This window comes from Balaenoptera physalus, assembly GCF_965194825.1.
Source record: "Balaenoptera physalus genome assembly, chromosome: 5".
In the NCBI taxonomy this organism is placed as follows: domain Eukaryota; kingdom Metazoa; phylum Chordata; class Mammalia; order Artiodactyla; family Balaenopteridae; genus Balaenoptera; species Balaenoptera physalus.
In genome coordinates, this window is record NC_138884.1 from 33050884 (window position 1) to 33073741 (window position 22858).

The window sequence follows — 22858 nt, forward strand, 5'->3', positions numbered from 1 at the left end:
CCTTCCCACCTTCGTTGGCTGCTTCTCCCGCCTCTGCCTGCTGGCCTTCTCCCTCTCTCAGTTATTGTTTCTTTCTTTTTTTTTTTTTTAATTTTTAATTTTATATTGGAGTATAATTGATTTACCATGTTGTGTTAGTGTCAGGTGTATAGCAAAGTGATTCAGTTGTACATATACATATATCGCTTCTTTTTCAAATTCTTTTCCCATTTAGGTTGTCACAGGATATTGAGTAGAGTTCCCTATGTGCTATTCAGGAGGTCCTTGTTGATTATCTATTTCATATACAGTAGTGTGTACATGTTCAGCCCAAACTCCTAATTTATGCCTCCCCCCCGCACCTTTCCCCTTTGGTAACCATAAATTTGTTTTCTTAGTCCATGGCTCTGTTTCTGTTTTGTAAATAAGTTCATTTGTATCCTTTTTTTAGATTCCACATATAAGTGATATCATATGATATGTCTTTTGTCTGATTTACTTCACTGAGTATGATAATCTCTAGGTCCATCCATGTTACTGCAAATGGCATTATTTCATTCTTTTTTTATGGCTGATTAATATTCCATTGTATAGATGTACCACATCTTCTTTATCCATTCATCTGTTGATGGACATGTAGGTTGTTTTAACTTAGCATTCAGATAAAGCCATGGAAAACATATTCACCTTTTAAAAATGTAAATTAGAAATTAGCATCAATAAAAGGCTTTACCTGACATGCAAGCTTCCTTGTCATTGTTCACCTCCATATAAAAATAGAAATAGAATTATTTCCCAAGAAACTAATTTTCCTTTTCCAAAAGTTACCAAGAGATCTTGAAAAAAAGGCTAATGTAGCACATGCTAATTATAGATGGTGTTGATTTTTCTTCCACCTATTATGAAAGTAAACTTAGCAAAAAGATTTATACTCACTACTTAGCAATGTTTCTGCATGTCTTTTTGCACTGTTTCTAATTACTAAGCTATTTTGAATGTGTGTAAAGCAGAAAAGTTTGCCTAAAGGCTCAGCTTGACAGCCTTAGAACAATATCCCCCTTATTGCCGATCTCCGTGACCCATTCCCACTCTTCATTCCCTTTGACCTCTCTTGACCATTCATTCATTCCTGAAACTCTCTTCTTTCTTTGTGTCACAGACACTGCCCTTCTTCTCTGGTCCTTTCTCAGATGATTCTCTCTGTTTGACAAGCTTCTAACTGAATGCTTTGTACAAAGCTCATCCTCGTTTCTTTGCCCTTTTCTTTTTCACATTCTGTCTCCAAATGAAATGCATCCAACTCTTGGCTTCAGTTACTGATCTCTACATGCTTTAATTTCAAGCCTGAAGCCCTCATGTGCCCTTAGATTCAAGCTATTTAAAAACTGAATTCTTCTTCTTCCCACATAAACCCCTCTTGCCCCCCAAACCTGGCTTACCTTTCTAGTCACTCTAACGGATTCACTGCCCATCTTTCTCACCTGGTCACTTTGCTTACATATTGTCTAGGGCTCCTTTTGTGCGATCACAGCAGAGTTCACTGGTTGTGATAGAGGCTGTAGGGTCCACAGAGCCAAAAATACTTACTAGATATCCCTTTACAGAAAATGTTTCCCAGCCCCTTATCTAGCAAATAGGTCTAGCCTAACACTTACTGTGTTGTTTTTAAGCTCTTGATTATCTTTTCCCCATTAGACCCGAGGCTTCTTTAGGATAGGGTCATGTCTTATTTGTTGTTGCTTTTTCAAATCTCTATTCCTAGCACAAAACCTGATACACAGGTTTTACTAAATAAATATTGATGAACCGTTCTGAGCTCACTCCAGGAAATTTTAGAGTCATTTTTTAGTCTCTTCTAACTTCATCCCATAGATCCAATCTGTTCCTCACACCCCCCCACCCCCCGCAAAAAAAAAAAAAATTCTGGGTTGCATTAGATTGTTTGCACAAATGATTGCAATAATTGTCTCTGTCTCTTTTCATGCCCTTGGCCAGTCTCCACCAATACTGACTCTGGGCTTGACCATGTTACTTGCTTTGGCCAACAGGATAATAGCAAACATGATGCCAGTACTTAAAAAGTACATGATCATTGGGGCTTGCCCTTTCTTGCTGCACTTGAAACACTGATACCACCAGGCGAATGAGCCAGGATAACATGCTGGATGATGAAAGACACATGACACTGATAACTAACCCCTTACTCCAGCCAAGAGCCAAATATGTTAGCAAGGCCATAGAATGCTGGGTGACTGCAGATACGTGAGGACACTCTACTGCATGAATGAGCCTGGCTAAGACCAGCAAAAAACCCACCCAGATGAGCCTAGCCCAAATTGCTGACCTACAAAATCATGAGCTAGTAAAAAAATTGTTGTTTTAAGCCAACAGGTTGTTTTGGGGTGATTTGTTATACAGCATAAGCTAGCTGCTACATCAGTCTTCTTCATTTTAAATGTCTCTAGGATTTGTGCCTTAAACATTACCCCCAAACCACCAAAGCAGTGTTCATCACCACTTTATTCTCTACCGCATGCTTCATACTAAAATAATACACCAACCTAACCTGTCTTCTTGCCACTAGTTACTATTCAGATATGTGAAACACTTCTGACAAATTAATCTTCCAAAAACTTTTCTTTCACATATCCTGATCAATGATAAAGACATCTTATTTCCTAAATATAAAGTCTATTTTATATCCTAAATACCCATTTTGATCCTAAAGTCATTATAAGATAATCATAGAATTATAAAGCATTAAAAACACCTATAGTTAATATGATCTTACAACTTCCCCTTACATATGAGTAAACTGTCTATCCTATGCCTATCTCCCCACTGTATTTTGGAAATACATAACTTGTCTGGTTTCACACATTCACAGCAGGAGAGGAATTTTGTCTCAGGGCAAATCATACCTTAAGTCTCACCCATATCTGATTTAGATAACGTTTAAGTGAAACTTTGGACCTTAGACTTTAGAATTGATGCTGGAATTAGTTAAGTCTTTGGGGGCTGTTGGAATGGAAGGAATGTATTTTGCATGTGAGAAGAACATGAATTTTGGGGTGGAATGATATGGGCTTTATGTCTGTGTCACCCCCATTTTCATATGTTATAGCCTTAACCTCCTATGTAATGGTATTTGCAGATGGCACTTTGGGAGGTAATTCAGATTAGATGAGGTCATGAGGGTGGGACCCTGAGGATGGAATTAGTGTCCTCATAAGAAGAGACACCAGGGCTTCCCTGGTGGCACAGTGGTAGGGAATCCACCTGCCAATGCAGAGGACACAGGTTCAAGCCCTGGTCCAGGAAGATCCCACATGGCACGGAGCGGCTGAGCCCGCGAGCCATAACTGGAGCCCGTGTACCACAACTACTGAAGTCCATGTGCCTAGAGCCCATGCTCTGCAACAAGAGAAGCCACTGCAATGATAAGCCCAAGCATCGCAACGAAGAGTAGCCCCCGCTCTCTGCAACTAGAGAAAGCCCTCACACAGCAACGAAGACCCAATGCTGCCAAAAATAAATAAATAAATTTATTTTAAAAAAAGAAGAAGAAGAAGAGATACCAGAGTACTCTATCTATCTATCTATCTATCTCACTTTTCTTCCCTCTGCCATGTGAGAGCACAGCAAAAAGGCAACAATCTGTAAGCCAGGAAGAGGGCTCTCACCACATCTTGAGCATAATGGTCCCCTGATTTCAGACTTCCAGGTCTCCAAAACTGTGACAAAATAAATTTCTGTTGTTTTAGCCACCCAGTTCGTGGGTATTTTATTGTGGCAGCCCAGCTAACAACATCAACATCCACAAGACAAGAATCACATCTCTACCAGTCAAAATTAATTTTCATTTCTACGGACAAGAACCACTTGCATTTCTGTCGGTTTTCTACAATTAACAGAGTCATAAAATAGCTCAAAGATGAGGAAAGGCATAGATAACACAGAAGAGTGCACTAGACAGGACACCTACCAATCTTTTCTGCCAATGTCAAGGTCTATCATGTTTCCCTGACATATCTAAACAAAAGTTATAAGCTAATTGCCTTTCCCTCTCCTGATCTGAAGTTACTACACATGAGATCTGCTGTCACCTTGTATGGCCAGGCCATTCAAGATGGCTGTTCTCTTGCTCTCTGTACATCCCCTGCTCAACCCATCCCTGTTTCATTTACACTCTACTCACATAACTGAACTTCCCTCTTAATCATAGAGCCTAATCAGTAAATACCTACATACTTGCCCCCAGCCTGAGCTAGTGACTGTTCTAGTCTTTAGATCAGAATGGCTCCCCTACAATAGTTTACCAAGGGACTTCCCTGGTGGTCCAGTGGTTAAGACTCTGCCTTCCAATGCAGGAGACACAGGTTCAATCCCTAGTTGGGGAACTAAGATCCCACATGCCGCAGGGCAACTAAGCCCGTGTGCCACAACTACTGAGCCTGCGTTCTAGAGCCCTCACCACAACTAGAGAGAAGCCCTCGCCCTGCAATAAGGAGCCTTCGCTCTGCAAGGAAGGATCCCGAATCCTTCAATGAAGATCCCATGTGCCCCAACTAAGACCCGACGCAGCCAAATAAATAAATATTTTAAAAATTTTAAAAAGTTTATCAAAAGGAAGACCTCTGCCCATGAAGGTACTTAGCCTGAGGGTCTAAGAGGGCCATGCCCCTCCGCTGATTTACCTGGTAACCGATGAGTCAATTCCCCCTGTAAGTAGTAGTCTCCCTATTCCTCCCAGGAGTGAAGATTGCTGCCGTGTCCTGCCTGCTGTCTGCTGTCCACGGTGGGGTATCACTCCAGGACCCTTTTGCTCAGACATGTAAGATTCCCATCTATTAAACTATTGATGTCTCTGTCGCTGACTCCAGGCTGTCTTCGGTCTCAAGGCTGGGCAAGTACAGGGCTTGCAGGCCTGGGGGGAGCAGCCCAATGCACCTCTTTTCACTGTCTCCTTCATTCAAGATCAGGCTTTTTGTTTGTTTGTCTTCTTTGATTGCAAGTGCAACCCACAGTTCCCAAGCCCACATCAGCCTAAGGAACATTCAAGAGTCAGAGTCATAATGACCTCATGATAGTATGCATTTTGGCCTGTCCTCACTAGCAGACCTTGGAACCCTCAGGCCCCTTCCTTTTTTTTTTTCTTTTTTTTTTTGCCTCACCGCGCAGTGTGCAGGATCTCAGTTCCCCAGCCAGGGATCGAACCCACACCCCCTACAGTGGCAGCACAGAGTCTTAACAACTGGACTGCCAGGGAAGTCCCAGGCCCGTTCCATCTTGTTAAGTATCCCTGCTGCAGCATCGACATTAAATTCTGCTGTGGATGGTTGGTCTCCTCTGGGCCAATGCAAGGCATCAGATCCCCTTCCAGCTTTTACCTTGTAGCTCCTCGGATGCCACTGGTCTCCTTGGCCTTAGCCCTGCTGCTATGACACCTTCCTGAAGTCAGCCAGGTTGTCACGTCATGCTGCTCATTCTGCTTTACCAGTCACCTCACAGACAAACAAGAAAGGAAGAAATGAAAGTGAAAAGATCTATCATTTACTGAGCTCCTGTTATGTGCCAAGACTTCAGGTACTTTTTTACTCTTTATTTTTAACTCCTGTCATTTTTGTTTCTGCTTTGGTAGTTAAAAGTAAATTATACCTCCCCTAAAAGAATCTCAAAAAGATAAGACCATTCTTCTATATGCCCCAAATAATGACATTTAATTAAATTAGTAATTTCTTAATAACATCTAATACCTAGTCCAAATCTAAATTTTCCCAGTTCTCAAAAAAAATGTCCTTTATAATTGGTTTCTCCAAACCAGGATCCAATCCAGGATGGTGTAACTGGTTGTCGTGCTCCTTTAAGTCTCTTATAATCTAGAAAAATATCCCTTTTATATTGATTAATTCACTGAAGAGTAAAATGTCATACTTTCTGGATTTATCTATTTGCTTCTTCATGGTATTTGTTCAAATTGTGTGTTTATCTCCTATCTTTCCTGTAAACAAGAATAGCTAAAGTCTTGATTCAAGTTAAACATTTTGGGCCAGATGGAATATGTCATCAGAGGACACCTAATATCTGCTCATCCAGTCATTAGTGATGCTAAGATTGACTAACTTTTCAGCCCTCCTATGAGGCCACCAGCAGTTTACAAAACACTGGGCTACATAATTATGCCTTCGGTATATTTTGATGAGATACCCTGCAATCTTGACCACCAGGTGCAACATTGTTGCAGTGAGAAAACTTTTAGAATCTTCAGCAACCCCTCTACAACCTAGCATTTTGGAATACTTCCTTTTCGAAACAAACTGCCTATGGTGAATTTTAATTAAAAATGGACCTTCAAATCACAAGGCTTGTTTTTTCTCCTCCAGGTCAGTGATGTTCTCTGACAATAGTGAGTCTCAGCCATGATACTGCCCAGTGCTGCAGTGACAGGTTCAGGATTTGGTGTACACTTCCCCAATCTCTCCACCTTTCTTCTCACAACTGGCTGTCCAGTCTTTCTTTATCTCTGTGGTTCTTCCCTGAACCCATCATGTTTTATTGCCCCCAGGGAGTCTTAAAGTGAACACAACATTCCTAGCAAATACTGTGCGATTCAGATCCTTTATTGCAGTTCAGATATGAGGAGCTAAGGAATTAGCGATTGTGAAATGGATCTGCACATTTGAATCAAGAAACTTAAATTCATAAGAACATTTACCCCCAAGGACACATGAAAAGTTGGCTTTTAAGTGGTATCTTGAGTACTTCTTAATCTTCTGCAATTATTGTTCAGGAAATCAATAATGATAATGTGATGCTGAGAAAAACCATTGTAATACCATTACAGTAATGCTCCACTTAATGAGCTGCAGGAACTAGAAGTCAAGTGTGATTGAGAAAGTCTCCCTGAAACCCAGAAGACCTGCAGATTGCTTCCAACCCACCTTTCAGGGAAAGGAAATAAACTTTGGAAGCTGAGTTGAGAAACTTAGTCAAATATGTGAATTATATGTTCATTAAAAGTACAAAGCAGGGAATACAATAGTGAGGCAAGTATTTAAAGTCTTGGCTATAGGGAGAGGGGTTACTGGAGGTAGTTAATTTGAATGACAACTGGTTTAAATCCGCTGGAGTCATTTTCCCAAAAGTAAAGCGGAGAAGATGAGAAAATAAATCTTCAACAACTAAAGTTCATGTTGTTCTCACCTAGAATGAGGCAACTCCAATGTCTTACAAAGGCAGATCTATGCTGGTGATGCACATAAACATATTTGTTTATGTCTGAAGATCTTTCTCAGAAGAGACAGAAAACTGTTTTTATGAACTTATAGGGCCGATCAAAAGGTAATATTATGGGGAGGCAGATTTCATCTTAATGTCAGGAAGAATATCTTTTATTGTGGTAAAATATACTTAAAATAAACTTATTATTTTAACCATTTTTCAGTGTATGGTTGCGACAGTAAGTACAGTCACATTGTTGTGCAACTATCCTTACCATCCACCTCCAGAACTTTTTCATCACCCCCAACTGAAATTCTGAAACCCATTAAACAATATACCCTCATTCCTCCCTCCCTCAAGTCCCTGGTAACCATCATTCTACTTTCTGTCTCTAAGATATTGACTATTATTCTAACTACCTCATATAAGTGGACTCATACAATAGCTCTCCTTTTGTATCTGGCTTACTTTACCTAGCATAATGTCTTCACGTTTCACCTATGTTGTAGCGTGTATCAGAATTTTTTTCCTTTATAAGGCTGAATAATATTTCAGGTTACATGTATATACCACATTTTATTTGTCCATTCATCCATAGATGGACATTTGGGTTGTTTCCACCTTTTGGCTATTGTAAATAATGCTGCTATGAATATGAGTATATGAATATCTGTTCAAGTCCCTGCATTCAGTTATTTTGGGTATATACTCAAAAATGGAACTGCTGGATCACACAGTAATTTTCTGTTTAATTTTTTGAGGAACTGCCAAACTGTTTTCCACAGCTGCTGCACTATTTTACATTCCCACCGGCGACACACATGGGTTCCAATTTCTCCACATCCTTACCAGCACTCGTTTTCTGCTTTTTGATAATAGCCATCCTAATGAGTGTGAAGAAAAGACTTTGAATAATTAGACGTGCACCACAGTGGGATGGGCTGTCCCAGGAGGTAGAGGCTGATGGATGTGCTCTACCAAAGACTGAATAGACTGCCATGTTCAATTGTGCAAGTTGTACTGTCCAAGTGTGTCTGGTCATAGGGTGAATGGGGGCTAAAAACCAGCACATGTTTCACATGCCAAGGTTTGAACCCTGGTGTAGGACTTTTTCTTCCCTGAAAATATTGTCAGCTTGCCAAGCCATGTGCCTAAAGGGGCACCTTTTTTTAAATGCAAACAAAGGCACTTATAAAAGCTATTAATTATTCTGGCTGACTCTTCAACGTGAGGAAGCTGTAGATAGAACAGATTAATGCACAGGGTAATACCCAGTCCATTGGACTAGGTGACTATTAAGGTCCCTTTCAACAGTGGTAGTCTGTGGATCTCTTTGATAGTATTACAAAATGCCCCTCCAATCCTCTGACACGCCTTGCATTGACAGGTGAAGTCTGTATCCCCTCACCTTGAATCTAGGATCTGTGACTGCTTCACTAATAGAATTCGCAGAAGTGACACTATATCAGTTTCTAGGCCCAGACTTTAAGAAACTGGCAGCTACCATTTCCTGTCTCTTGGGACACTCCTTCTTGGAACCCAGCCACCATGCTGTGAGGAAACATAAACCACTTTGTAGGCAGACACACATAGAGAAAACCCAACACTCATTACCAGGAAAGCAAACTGTCTTGGAAGTGGAGCCTCCAGGCCCAGCAAAGATGACGAGCTGTCCCAGCCAAGTCCCGCCCAAATTGCAGATTGATGACTAAGGTATGTTGTTTTAAACCACTACCATTTTAGGGTGATTTTCTTTAGCTGCAGCTGATAATCAGAACAGTCTGTAATATAATGTGACCAGTGCTCCAAACTCACATTTCCACAATATGCCTCATACCAACAATGCATGGAAGGACTCCCGGGCAAGGCCTTCTCTAAGGAGCCCTTGATTATATTTTTCCATAGAATGTTTTATTTTTATTCTTTTCTTGATATTGAACATTTACTCAGGTTATTAAATATTGTCTCATATTGTGATTTTTATCAAGGTATAGTTAATTTACAATATTATATAAGTTAGAGGTGTACAACATAGTGATTCACAATTTTTAAAGATTATACTCCATTTAAAGTTATTATAAAATACTGGCTATATTCCCTGTGCTATATAATATATCCTTGTAGCTTATTATTTTATACGTAGTAGTTTATACTTAATCCCCTACCTCTATCTTGTCCCTCTACCCACTGGTAAGCACTAGTTTGTTCTCTATTTCCGTGTGTTTCCTTTTTGTTATATTCATTAGTTTTTTTAATTTTTTAGATTCTACATATAAGTGATTACCTACAGTATTTGTCTTTCTCTGTCTGACTTATTTCACTAAGCATGATACCCTCCAAGTCCATCCATGTTGCAAATGGCAAATTTTTGTTCTTGTTTATGGCTGAGTAGTATTCCATAATATATATATATACCACATCTTCTTTATCCATTCATCTATTGATGGACACTGGGTTCCTTCCATATCTTGGTGACTGTAAGTAACACTGCTATGAACACTGGGGTGCATGTATCTTTTCGAATTAGTGTTTTCCGTTTTCTTCAGGTATATACCCAGGAGTGGGATTGCTGGATCATATGGTAGTTCTATTTTTTCGTTTTCTGAGGAACCTCCATATTGTTTTCCACAGTGGCTGCACCAATTTACATTCCCACCGACAGTGTACAAGGGTTTCCTTTTCAAGGAGCCTTGAATTTTTCTCACCTGTCACAGGCAATGGCCTTTGTCCCTCATCTCCTCTCCCACGACCCCATTTAGGATAAACTCTCTATGGTATAGACATGCTGAAACCCACCTTCTGCAGCATCTGCATCCTCCCTGTTTGGATTTCTTGAGGAATCATAGGTTTCTCGGAGCCACATACTGGACCCTTCTACAATCTCTCCAGGGGCTCCTGCTTTGCCCTGGGCCAGTAGTAGGTAGCCCTGGGGTGCTGGCTTCAAGGGACAAGATAGAAACAAAACGTCCTTGATCCAGTAAACTGCTGTCCACGTTGGCTCTTTCACTTACTATAAGCTTAAGAGGGAACGTACAAGACAAGCAAAGGGGCAGGGGACGCAAAGCAGAAACCACGCTCGGACCCTGACTCTGCAGTCGCTCCCTCCGGATCAAATCTGCCTGCACTTAACTGGGAAAGGAAAGTTTTCTCTGCAAGACCTTCCTCAGTTCTGAGTCTTGTCTGTTAAACTACCCTCCTCCTCGATCACCGTCCCCTCACCACCACTTTCATTTCAGGAAGGAAATAGTTAAAAAGACTCCTACCCTTCAGGGCCTGGGAGGGGGCGGCAGCCTAGTGCTTTATAGTGGCGGCATCCCTGGAGGGCTGGAAGGTTTGGACATTCTTGCCGCCCTAGAGTGGAGTAGAAGGTCTGGGAGCTTTGGGAGAAGCGGAGGACAGACGGGAGGCGTGTTCCTCCGGAGTTTTCCTTTTCTTGCGAGCCCTCGTGCGCGCGCACAGTCACCCCTTTGGTCTGGCGATTGCGGACGGGAGGTGGAGACGCTCCATCCCACCGGGTGGCCGGAGGCGGGCGGCTCGGGGAGGACCTCCCCGGAGAAGCCGTGCCCAGGAAGTTTTGCGAAGCGGAGGCAGCGGTGCAGCCGGGGCCGCTGCCGCGCCGGAGCCCGGGACACTCGCCACCCACCCTCGCCGTCTCGGCTTCCTCTCGCCCAGGCGCCGCGCGCGGACCGGGCAGCCGTCCGCGCCCGCCGAGCTCCACGGTCGGTGCAACTCTTTTCTTTTAGGGGTCCCGAGCTGGGTAGGGGAGACGCCGGCGGGCCCTTCGGTCGGGAGGAGAGGCGAGCCTGGAGCGTTGTAGCCCGGCGCCTGCACCTCCTGCACCGGGGCTGGCATCACCTGCCCGAGGGCGCGAGGCGGCGCGGGCGCCTTCCTGGGCGGGGTGCGCTGCGGGCACGTTGCGGGTTTGGGAAACTGATCCAAAGCGCCTCAGCCTCCCCAGGCGGGCGTCGAATTTTTAGTCAAAAGAAGACCAGCAGTTCTCCGCGGGTCTCCCTTTCCCCCAGGCTTGCGAGAACTTTGTGGAACCTCACGCCCTTGTTGGCTCAAGAGCCTACTTGTGAAGTTTGCCCCGCAGCCTGCTTCTCCTCCCGCACGCCCGGGGCATGCCAAGGGTAGCCAAGGGCACTGGGTGTGAGGAACAGATGTGTCTGGAAAAACCCCAGGGCAGCTAGTTTGGAAACCTGCCCGTGGAGGTCTGGGCGTTTTGTTCTGTGCCCTCCTTTCGTGAACACTTGTTGCCCTTCACGTGCCGAGAACAAGGGCTGTTTCCCGATAATCAGCCTCCATTTACACCATCCTAATGGCGTTCCGGGATAGACCTGACGGCGGAGGGGGGTGAGCTGGGAGGCATATTGAAGTCAGGCGTTGTCAGTCAGGAGAGTTACTAATTTCTTACCCACCGAGCAAAACCCACCAAAAAAACTTATTTCGAAGTTCCTAGTTTATTTGGTTTTTTTCTCCTCTTGTAGATATTTATGACTCCTCCCACTCCCTCTGTTTTGTATTAAGTAATTGAGAAACACCTTGGCAGTCATTTCATGTAAATTACCTGCTCTAAACTCTTGCCTTGTGGGTAAGGTCGGAATTTCCAATTGCTAATTACGAGTGAACTTTGATCCTGAGAGTCTGAGATGTTAAACTGTTAAAGCACAAAGGATTCAGTCCTCTTGCTTAATAATAGCTTTTTTAAAAAATAAATTTATTTATTTTTGGCTGTATTGGGTCTTTGCTGCTGCGTACAGGCGGGTGGGGGGCTACTCTTCACTGTGGTGCAGGCTTCTCATTGCGGGGGCTTCTCTTGTTGCAGAGCACGGGCTCTAGGCACGCAGGTTTCAGGAGTTGCAGCATGCGGGCTTCAGTAGTTGCAGCACGCGGGCTCAGGAGTTGTGGCTCGTGGGCTCTAGAGTACAGGCTCAGTAGTTGCGGTGCACGGGCTTAGTTGCTCCGTGGCATGTGGGATCTTCCCGGACCAGGGCTCGAACCTATGTCCCCAGCATTGGCAGGCAGATTCTCAACCACTGCGCCACCAGGGAAGCCCTTAATGATAGCTTTTGAACTCCAGCAAATCCTTAGACCCCAAATATGAAGAATGCTGAATCTATAAACCATGTCCTTCAGGTCTGAACCTGACGTGCTTCACTAGAGCTATGACTGATTATGACTGATGGTCTGAAGCACAGCGTGACTTAGAGAAATGAGCTACAGACTCGTCCTTGGAGGAACATGCATTTGAAAGGGTTTTTTCCTTTGGTTTTGTATTTTTCACCCAATGATGACATGGCAGCCACGTGCCTTTGCCAGGTATCCCTTAGTTCTGCAGCTTCATATGTGTAGAGAGCTGAAAGAGATGTCTTCAGAAATGATTTCTGTGGTGGCGTCATTGTTGGAGGAGAAAGAAAGTGGTTTTCATGGTAGCTGGCGCACACTTTGATAAGAACCCACAGATTTGATAAGACTTCTCAGCTCCTGCGGTAATCAGCTCACCAAGCAAACCAATGTGCTGACGTTCAAACACCGAGTGGTACTTTTGTGAGTGGTGTCAACCCACCGTAGATAGCCAGGTCAGTTCACGAAATAGCCTCCTAGCAGACTCTGATGGGCAAAGAGCCATTTCATTTCTGGAAAAGGCCTTCTCTCTTTTACTTTTAAGAAAACTCTTTCTGAAGGTTCATTCCTATTGGGCAACTGGGAGGCTTTAGTCATTAAACAGCACAAAACACTGAAGGATTTCCTTTTTCCCATCTCTGATCTGAAGGGGAGGATGACAATATGCTTTGTTCTTAGAGTTCTGGTCTCCACGGCGGAATGGAAATAGCGGCGTTTCGTAGGTCTGTCAACATTTGGTCAAATACTCCAAACTGTAAGAAGCAGAAAAAAAAAAAAAAAAACCGCAAACTATTTATAATTAAGTCTAGGCAGAACTGTATGCCCAGTATGCCCCTAGCTTAGAAAAATTGATATTTTAAGACTTGACTGAGTCAAGTCTTATGAGCAAAGTAGAGTGAGGTGTTTTACCTGTCCTGCCATTTCTTGGCCACAAAAATGTGACAACTTCTTCAAGGCTCAGTTTCCTCATGATATTGTCCCTGCCTACCTAGAGCTGTAAAGCTCAAGTCAGACAACAAATACTGTATATAATAGATTACTACTATACGTAAAATGTTATTATTAATTCAGGTTCCTGGGGGGAAATCTCTGGGGAAGGTAGAAGTATGCAGTATTTGCACCTTATATTTATTTTAGACCTTCTGTACAACTTGAATAAATCTTATTTCATCCATATATCGACTAAGCCCTAAACTTTGTTGATAACCAAGATAACTGTCAAAATTCCTAAAAGTTCATATCAAAATTCATATCAACTGTGAATAGACTCAAAAGGACACAATTCTTAAAACTTAAATTGTGACCTGGGTGTATTCATCATACACACACACTACGTCATAAATGAGCTTATGGCCTTCATTTAAAGATTCACAAAAATTCACAGAAAATATACAAAATATTAACATGGGAAGAGCCATTTTTATTTACCTTTAATTGCTGTGTTACCACCAACCTCCCTCATTTTCCCAGCATCTTTTCTTCAAGTAGAAACCTAGACTTCCTGAACAAGAAGGACCACTTGCTCTCTGCAAGTGACTAAAACAAAACAAAACAAAACAATGAAATGGTCTTCTGAAAATATCTAACCAACCTCCAAAGTCTATTGCTTCTTCAAAACGCTGGAAACATTGTTAAAACACTTTAGATGCTAAGAAGTCATGAGAATGAGAGACAGTACGGTCTAGTGGTTAAGAGCTCAGGCTCAAAGTCAGACTAACCTGCCTTTGAATCACAGCAGCACCACACCAGCTATGGCCTTGACAAGCTACTTGACCTTGTGTTTCCCTGTGTTTATAATGGAACCATGTATCTGCTTGATTAGAGGGCATCACGCATGTGAAGTGCTCAGTACGGTGACTGGTCATAATCAACGCAGCTATAAAGGATGTTTAAATGATGTTTGGAAAACCAAATAGTATGCCTGGCCTGAGAAAGTCTATTACTCCTAGTTTCATTCATTGGCAAATATCCTGATAATAATTTCTGACGAATGGAAAAGCAAAAAAACTCCTGTCAGAAAATGGTGATTGTACACAGTAATCATCCAGGTTTTCAATAAAATAAATATTTTGTCTTTATCAACTATCTCAATTTTAAATGACTAAGACTATTAAATGTATTGATGGTGTTAATCAGAGTTCTGTTTTTAAATGAACATTTCATGACACTTCAAATGACTGCCTGAGCTGCATATTATTCTCATGTTCATTATTTGCCATTGGCAAAACAGCACACATGTTGGAATACTGAATTGTTAATTACAGAATTTGGTGATTTTATGCCTTAATACTATATAACTTTCACTCAGCATATAATGTTTTTTCTCTTCCATTAATAACTGAAATATTGTTATCTCAACTCGTGAAGATTTTTTGTAATTCAGGCTATTGGCCTAGGTGTAATGGAGAAAAAAAAAAAACTAAAATATTGTTATCTCAACTCATGAAGATATTTTGTAATTCAGGCTATCAGCCTAGGTGTAATGTAACTTCTTCTCTACTACTTGAAGGAAAAACTGCCATGTCCTCATATTATAATCTAGATGTAAGTATAGCTATGGACAAAAGTGAGAGAGACAGAGACAGAGACAGAGGCAGGATACAGAGATATAACTTGCCCTAGTAGAGCTTTGATCTTTTCTTCTTTTGTTCTGCCATGGGGTAACCTGACACAGATATATCTTATCTAATTACCAGATACATCCTGCTTTTTAATTGAAGCAGTAATTATCATTGACTACAATCTGATTGGCAGCTGGATTTTGTAACCAAAATTATTTTTTCTCTTTTCTCTTTTCAGGTAGAAAAAAAAAAGAGGGTGTCAAAGCCAAAGAATAAGAGACCTTTCCTCAAATTTGCGTCAAGATGGAAACCTTTTGCCTCAGGGTGTTGTTTGGGTTGGCGCTGGTTGGATGTGTCATCAGTGATAATCCTGAGAGCTACAGCACAAATCTCAGCACCCATGTGGACGATTTCACCACTTTTCGTGGGACAGAACTCAGCTTCGTGGTTACCACACATAGACCCACGAATCTGGCCCTCCCCAACAATGGCTCAATGCACAACTATTGCCCACAGCAGACTAAGATTACTTCAGCTTTCAAATACATTAACACTGTGATATCGTGTACTATTTTCATCGTGGGAATGGTGGGGAATGCCACCCTGCTGAGGATCATTTACCAGAACAAGTGCATGAGGAACGGCCCCAACGCACTGATAGCCAGCCTTGCCCTCGGAGACCTTATCTATGTGGTCATTGATCTCCCTATCAATGTATTTAAGGTAGGAAGTAACCACAAATGCATTTGCAGGTTGGAACATACGCTCTGATTCCACAGTTGAGAGAGGTGCTGCAGACTTTTCTGTCCTTTGGAATTTCAGTCTGTGTTTTGACTGAGAGCCATTTCTGCTCTCTTAAAACTGGGTGACATCTGAAATGTTTATTGTTTGTTAAATGTGACACTGATTTTCTAACTTAATTGTTAACAAAACAGTATTTCAGGGATGACTCTTCAAAGTCATGGTCTTGCATGAATGGGATTCTCGTGCCAGCCGTGAGCTTGCTGGGTAGATGGGCAATCTGGGGGAAGATCACTGGATTTTTCAGACATTCCATTTTCAGGGTAAGACCTGCTGAGCCCAAAAAGTACTTAAAATAAATTTATCTTCAGTTTCGGTTACCTTTTCAATGTGATGCTCTTCGGAAGCCCGATATCCATAGTATGGCTTGAAATGAGAAGGGCTTATTTTATTTCGACTGTCTGGATGATTGAAGGCAAAGGTCATGCTGGCTTCCGCAGTTAGGGCAACTGCAACTTAGGGATAATGGGTGCATGAGATGGCAGGCCAGTGGTGACCTCATTGAGCAGCATTACTAAAACTGTTTAAAACGGGCATCAGTTTACCGTTGCCTCCCTCATTGCTTCAGCGTACATTCATGGAGCACCTACTGTGTGCCTGCTGCAGAGCTAGGCAACAAGGATCCAAAGACAATCAAAGTTAGAGCCTGAGTGGGAGAGGAAGAGAACTCACCCACTGTTGGTGTGATCACCTTGCTCTAGGGACTAGTTAGTACCAAAACAACTAAAACCAAAAGGAATTAGTTATTCCATATTTGGTCTAGTGGTTGTGTGGGGGAAATTGCTGCAAGAATTCAAGTGAGCTAAAATTCAAATGAAATTTCATCATCTGCGTCAGATGTTTTAGAATGTCTTTATTCCTAGCCCAGGGAAAGCACTTTCCTCAGCCTTTAGTTTTTTGTCTTCTATGTATTATCTGTAGAAACAAAACTATTCTGAGCAAAAATATTCAGAAATATGACTTGAAATGGAAAGTTTGTCAGTTGAAGACATGATTAGTTTTAAGTGAAATAATAGCATCTTGGTTTCAAGTAGATACACTCCAACTGTGGTGAAATGATACTAGCCTACCAGAAAAAGCAGTGGTCTAACCATAAAGATGAAAACAATGATGAAAATTTTGAACATTACAAGGAAAAATCATCTCAAAATTATTCCAGTACACTGTTTGCAAAATTGGGGAAATTAGACAACAAATAAAAATTTAAGGGACTTCCCCGGCGGTCCAGTGGTTAAGATTCCACCTTCCAATGCAGGGGGCATGAGTTCATTCCCTGGTCGGTGAACTAAGATCCCACATGCCGTGCAGTATGGCCAAAAATTTTTAAAAAAGAAAAAATTTTTAAATCACATACCATCTCTTTCCACAGAAGAGCATGAATACATGTGTTTTCTATTTGAACTCAAAGCAGGATTTCAGAACCAAATTAGGAGGCAAAATTGAAAATATGTAAATAATTTTAAATATTTAGCATATGCTACAGAACTTTTTTTCTTTTCAAAAATTTTTGATTTTCTCTTTGTGAAATATTACACGTACTCAACACAACTTCCTTGGGACATCTCTCTTTAATAAGAGATTTGAAAATGTTGACATGACTCATTCACAATCACGGTGCAGAGTATTAAACATTGATTGTTTACACTTACACAACTAGTTAACCAACCCATTATGGCTCAGGAAAATAACATAACCATCTCTGATTAATAATTCCCATTTGGCCATGTGCAAAAGCAGCTTTTGACATAACCATATCTGCTGAGAAGGAGACTTGCTTATCTCTTTGAGGTGCTACCTGCTATTCACGAGACTAAACTTCGTTTCTATTCCGTAGCAACATTTTAAGTCAGATCATCTGAAATATCTCCAAATTCGGTGAAAATTCCAATAAAACTTTGTTTTACATTCATGCAGCAATGGGCAAAAACTGACACTTCCTTATTTGACCTTACGATTCTTCCATCTTGGGAATCCAATACTTTATATACCTTGTTGTAGTTCTCAACAATGTGGACAGTTTGATGTGTTTTTTCATAGTGGGAGTACATTTGTATAATTCCTGTTTTTCTAAAACTCATGTAATGAGTCCTTTAACCAACATTAATTTTAGAAAGTAAACCTTTGGGGTTAAAAAAAGAAATACTGTTTAGTCATTTCAATCTTCTTCCAGAGGAAAAGAGAAAAGCATTGGAGCAAACAGAAAAGCCTCACAATATTTGAGCGTTATTTCTACTTCCTTCTGGCAGTCCATTCCTCTAGGTTAGGAAACCATAAGATGTTACTGTTTCTCTGACTTCTGCCCAGGAGAGTCAAGAGAAATCCTTCTAAGCAATGTGTGCTCTAGGTCCTCATGCCTTTTCTGCACAGCTGCCTCCTGCTCTAAGTGTCTGATGCTTTGGAGTCTCATATATCAGACCTGTGGATTCCTCTGACCATGTCAAGCTACCTCTGCATTGCAGGGCAAAGTAGTAGCCATCCAGTCTCACTTTACCATTATGTTTAGGTACTGATGAAAAATGCATAGACTTGAAGAACATTCTATTAAAGGGATGCATGAAGCTTCTTTATCTCCCCTATTATTAGAATTAGGTTGAAAGAAGAATGGTTTAAAGGATCTACTATGTTCGTCAAAGAAAGATAAGTTTTCAGGTCGTTGTGTTTAACAATTCTATCAATTGCTTTTAGACTCAGTTTTAAGGTGTCTCCAGAGGGAGAATGTTGCACTGAGCTAGGTTAGAGTCAGAGTGAGTGAAAGTAGTGTGAAGATTGCATCTTGGGGCAAGTGAGACTTGCTGATTGGACTGTAGTAATATTACAAGAAAAAAGAGAGCACATGATAAAGTGTTCTTTCTATTCACATTTTATTATCTTTCTCTAACTTTGAAAGAGTTGTACTGAAACTGTTTCATATATTGATATGCTGTAAAACACAACTGAAAATCAATGCAGCAAGTATATCAGACGTCTAGGCTGTTTCTGTTCTGTCATTATCCCATGCAGCTAGTGCTAGGTAGCTTTGGATCGTCTGTGGGCATGGAAGAGGGGTTCACTACATCTACATCTGAATTTCCAAGTTTCCTAGTTGATCTCTATAGCTTCAGGATTTCTTCTGCCAGGCTGTACTGGACTTTGCTTGTACTTATCGAGTGCTGCTCTGCTCTGAAACCCCCAAGAGCTCCTGCTTCTTACTGGTTCCTAACACGCATGTGCAGCTCTTGTCCAAATGTCATCACTACCCCTAAGTAACATTCTCTGCCCTAAATGTCATTCTCAGAGAGGCTGGATATAGACACTGAATTGCTGCTGCTGAAGCATGTACAGATCCTAAATTAAAAAATGAATTAGGTCTGGAGTTATATACATTTCATAGAGAAGAAATAACCCAGAAAGTGGAGAGAAATTCCTCTAGCCCTTGCTTACACTTGTGCACATGCACACACACACACACACACACACACACACACATACACTACCTGGTGATAAAAATCGGACAGTCTGAGACAATAAAATGTAAAACAGAAGGAACCAAAAGATGCAAATAAATGCCAATTACCTTCTTGGTTCTCAAATGGCAATGTTAAAGAAATGGTATTATTTATCAAAGGATTACTCTAATTTGGAATTGTGCAAAAAACGTATCATTAATTTCATGAGCAGACTGACAAAACCAGGAGAGAGGAAGGAAAAGGAGTTAGTAGACCTTTCAAATGTTTACACTTGTAACCTAAACTGATGATAGATTCAGTTTGTCAAGAAATTACACTATCTGATATCCTGAATTTTCAAGGAATGCAAAAAGTTAGGCAAGTAGATTAATCTGTATATAAAATATTTACACTCATTACAATGGCAAAATAATTAAAGCATTGTATCTGTGTTTAGAATCCAAAAATGCCCCCCAGTGACTAAATGCCAATATAGATTAGAAGTATAGAATTTAATAATCATATTCTTTAATGATTTATTTATGCCCTAGAGTGTCATCTATAGGGAGATGGGTTTTAATTTTGAATAGGGTGGAAACCCTAAAAGTGATGTTTGTGCATGAGTGGGCCAAAGCTTGGTGTCATGTGCTTTCAAGATAACCGTCACCCAGATGTGCACACGGATATGCCCATAAACCACTGCACCTTAGCCTCTTAAGTAGAAACAGAAGTGTGGAGAAATATATGTAGGAGAGAAGTAGAATGGAGAGGATGAGAATGATGGCCATGGGAAAAGAGAGGCAGTTGAGTCCAATGACTTGGCATAGAAATGTCGGCACAGCAGGGAGTTGGAACCAGTGACGTCATAGATAATACTGTAGATGAATAATGTCTCCACTTAGTGTGTAGGGTAAAGCAGATCTCTGAGAACAAACGAAGCAGCCAGTGATACATCCAGTAATCAGCTGTTGACTACTTTAGTCCACTCTAAGCAACCACCTCTTCCTGAGGACAACGATGAAAAATAAACAAAATTTCTGTATGAAATTATCAGGAATATTTTGCAAAGAAAAGCCAAGATTCCCAATATGTTGCTCTGGCAGAGGATCTGAGCAATGTGGAAACCAGAGACATTCACACAAAGCCAGTTTATCTCCATATTCACACAGCCTTTGACATCTTGTGCAACTGGGATCCGTCCTGTTGGGGCAGCCATACAAAAGTTGTTTCTTGACACATCAAATCACAACATATCAGTTGTATGCCTCAAACATAGTAGCTGTTCAATTAATGCTTTTTGATATGATTTAATAAAATCATATCGAAAGGATATGATTAAAATTAACTTCTTTTTTTTAATTGAAGTAGAGTTGATTTACAATGTTGTGTTAGTTTCTGGTGTACGGAAAAGTGATTCATTTATATATATATATTCTTTTTCATATTCTTTTCCATTAGAGGTTATTACAGGATATTGAATATAGTTCCCTGTGCTATACAGTAGAACCTTGTTTATCTCATTCTGTATATAATAGTTTGCGTCTGCTAACCCCAAACTCCCGGTGCATCCCTCCCCCACTCACCCTCCCCCTTGGCAACCACAAGTCTGTCCTCTATGTCTGTAAGTCTGTTTCTGTTTCATAGATAAGTAAAAAATATGGGAACACTTCACAAATTTGCATGTCATCCTTGCCCAGGAGCCATGTCAATCTTCTCTGTATCATTCCAATTTTAGTATATATGCTCCTGAAGGGAGCACTAGAATATACTTGTAATCAGATTTTTCTGAGACCTTCAAATTAAAATATTGATGATGATGATGATGTTGATTTGTCAGAGGGATTCTTTGTTTACAGACAAGGCACAGGGTATTATCTGTGGTCTGCATATACTACTCCCTCAAGCTGATCCAATTACACACCGTTGCATATGTGATAGATATTTGCCTTTTACTCATCATCAAGCAAATAAAAACAGGCCTTTCTTAGGTATTCCAGTAATAGCACTATAATCGTAAAATTAGGTATAGAAACTGTATTCCCTGAATTTTAAGAGAGAAAATGTGTCCCTTCACCAAGCTCTCTGTCCCTTGAAGGTGCATTGCACTCCAGCTCATCGTGTCTTGTTAGATAGCTCTAACCCTGCCTCATCTCCAGGCACCTCTCTCTTCATGTTTTTCATCTACCCCTCTTCACTCCAGCTAACCAAGAGTACCAAGATGATCCTTCTACCTTGAATATTTTCCCTCATGCCTTCTCTGGCTTATTCCACTTTATTCTTCAGATCTCAGCTGAAGCATCTCTTTGTCTGGCAAGTATCCCTAACGTAGACTAGGTCAGTGCCTTTCTCATGTGCTCCCATGACACACTCTAGTAACCCCGTAAGAGCATCTAACACACGCTCTGTTGTCCCTGCCAATTCGCTTGCCTGTCTGCCCCACTAGACTGCAAGTCCCCTGAGGCACGCTGCCATGATTCTCATTTATCATTGTATCTCCACATCCAGCACTGTGCCCAGCTTTCAAAATATTTGATGCATGAGCAAAATACTCATTTTGCTCAAATACTCTATTTGCCTCTATAAGAATGTTTTTCTCCCATGCAATTCCAGATCTAAAGGCAGACTTGCTTTTTGAATTTACTGAATCTCTACTTTTTTCCTGCAAACCAGGGATGTCTCAGGGTCCATAAATCTGTGAAAAATCTGTCAACCTACAGTGACACATAACAGGATTGTTTTCCCCTTGTCCCTTTGTCTTTAGAAGTCAAGAGTTCTTGTTCTATGGTTCCGGAATTATATTGTTTAATTTCCTCTCTCTCTGGTACATATAACCAATTGAAGAGTCACTTTTCAAGATTTCTGTGCAATATGCATTCTTTGAGCATAGTTGTAACTGTGGTTTCGATTGAAATATTAAACCTACAAGTGATTTGGAATATCAAAATGAGCATTCATATCACAAAAGATTTTAGTTACTCTCTAGAGAACAGGAAATATGTTGATTTTCTAGCACGGCTAAAACACAAGCACATTGCAAAAGTTCATTATGCTAACCAGCTGACTTAAGGATATATGTACATATAAAATAACAGAGTGATACATTTATTACCCAACTTGCTGTTTGTTATAAGGAAGTTGCTGTCTGGAAAGGCTTCAGAACCCTCTCCAACTCTACCTCCCCTCTGACTTTTCGTTTCCTGTGTCTGGGAACCTCATTGCTTTCTCTCATGGTCCTGTTAAGTAATTATTCTCATGTGAGGTTACTCGGCTAACCCTCAGCATTTGGTTCACAGCACAGTTATTCCCGTTTCAGTGATGGGGGATGGAAACCATCCGTAACTGCAAGATCGTTCCCATGGCTGAGGAGGGAGAGATGGTTTCAGTCCCCTTCTCATTAGGAAGGTGTTGGGCTGTATAAAGCATCGTGGCTGATGATATTCCTCCATCAAACAGTTCAGATCACAGAAGAGGTTGCTGTATTCTAAACTTCACTTAAATAGTGATGCATAAATGTTTTACTTTTGAGAAAAGAATTTTCACATATACACTGTGTGTGTGTGTGTGTGTGTGTAATGTTGCAGTAAAAGCAGATGTCCTGGCTATTTTATTCTGAAATATTTCTGTAGTGTCTTTATCTTTTGAGTTGCTAGCATGTGAGTGTTATTTTTTTATTATCATACAAAGTTTATACAGTTCGTATAAAGCGTGTGTGAACTCAAATGAAAGAGGTAGGAAGTTTACTGTCTC

At 41.0% G+C, this 22858-nt stretch overlaps 1 protein-coding gene and 2 long non-coding RNA genes across 3 annotated transcripts in view; 1 reads left to right on the forward strand and 2 right to left on the reverse strand.

Moving 5' to 3' along the window:
• The window catches only part of LOC309661629, a 156800-nt gene that overhangs the window by 97833 nt on the left and 36109 nt on the right, over positions 1–22858 (reverse strand). The window lies entirely within an intron of this gene.
• Positions 10521–22858, forward strand: part of EDNRA (endothelin receptor type A) — a 63085-nt gene continuing 50747 nt past the window's right edge. Inside the window, exons 1-2 of the mRNA XM_082463427.1 lie at positions 10521–10923; positions 15124–15608. Coding sequence (XP_082319553.1) covers positions 15189–15608 — 420 coding nt within the window. The 5' untranslated portion in view covers positions 10521–10923; positions 15124–15188. The remainder of the gene's footprint in view (positions 10924–15123; positions 15609–22858) is intronic.
• On the reverse strand, positions 11916–15116 carry LOC309661634. Its single transcript, XR_014264122.1, has 2 exons — positions 13753–15116; positions 11916–13076 (listed from the first exon to the last, which is right to left on the reverse strand). It is a non-coding gene; the product is annotated as an uncharacterized lncRNA (long non-coding RNA).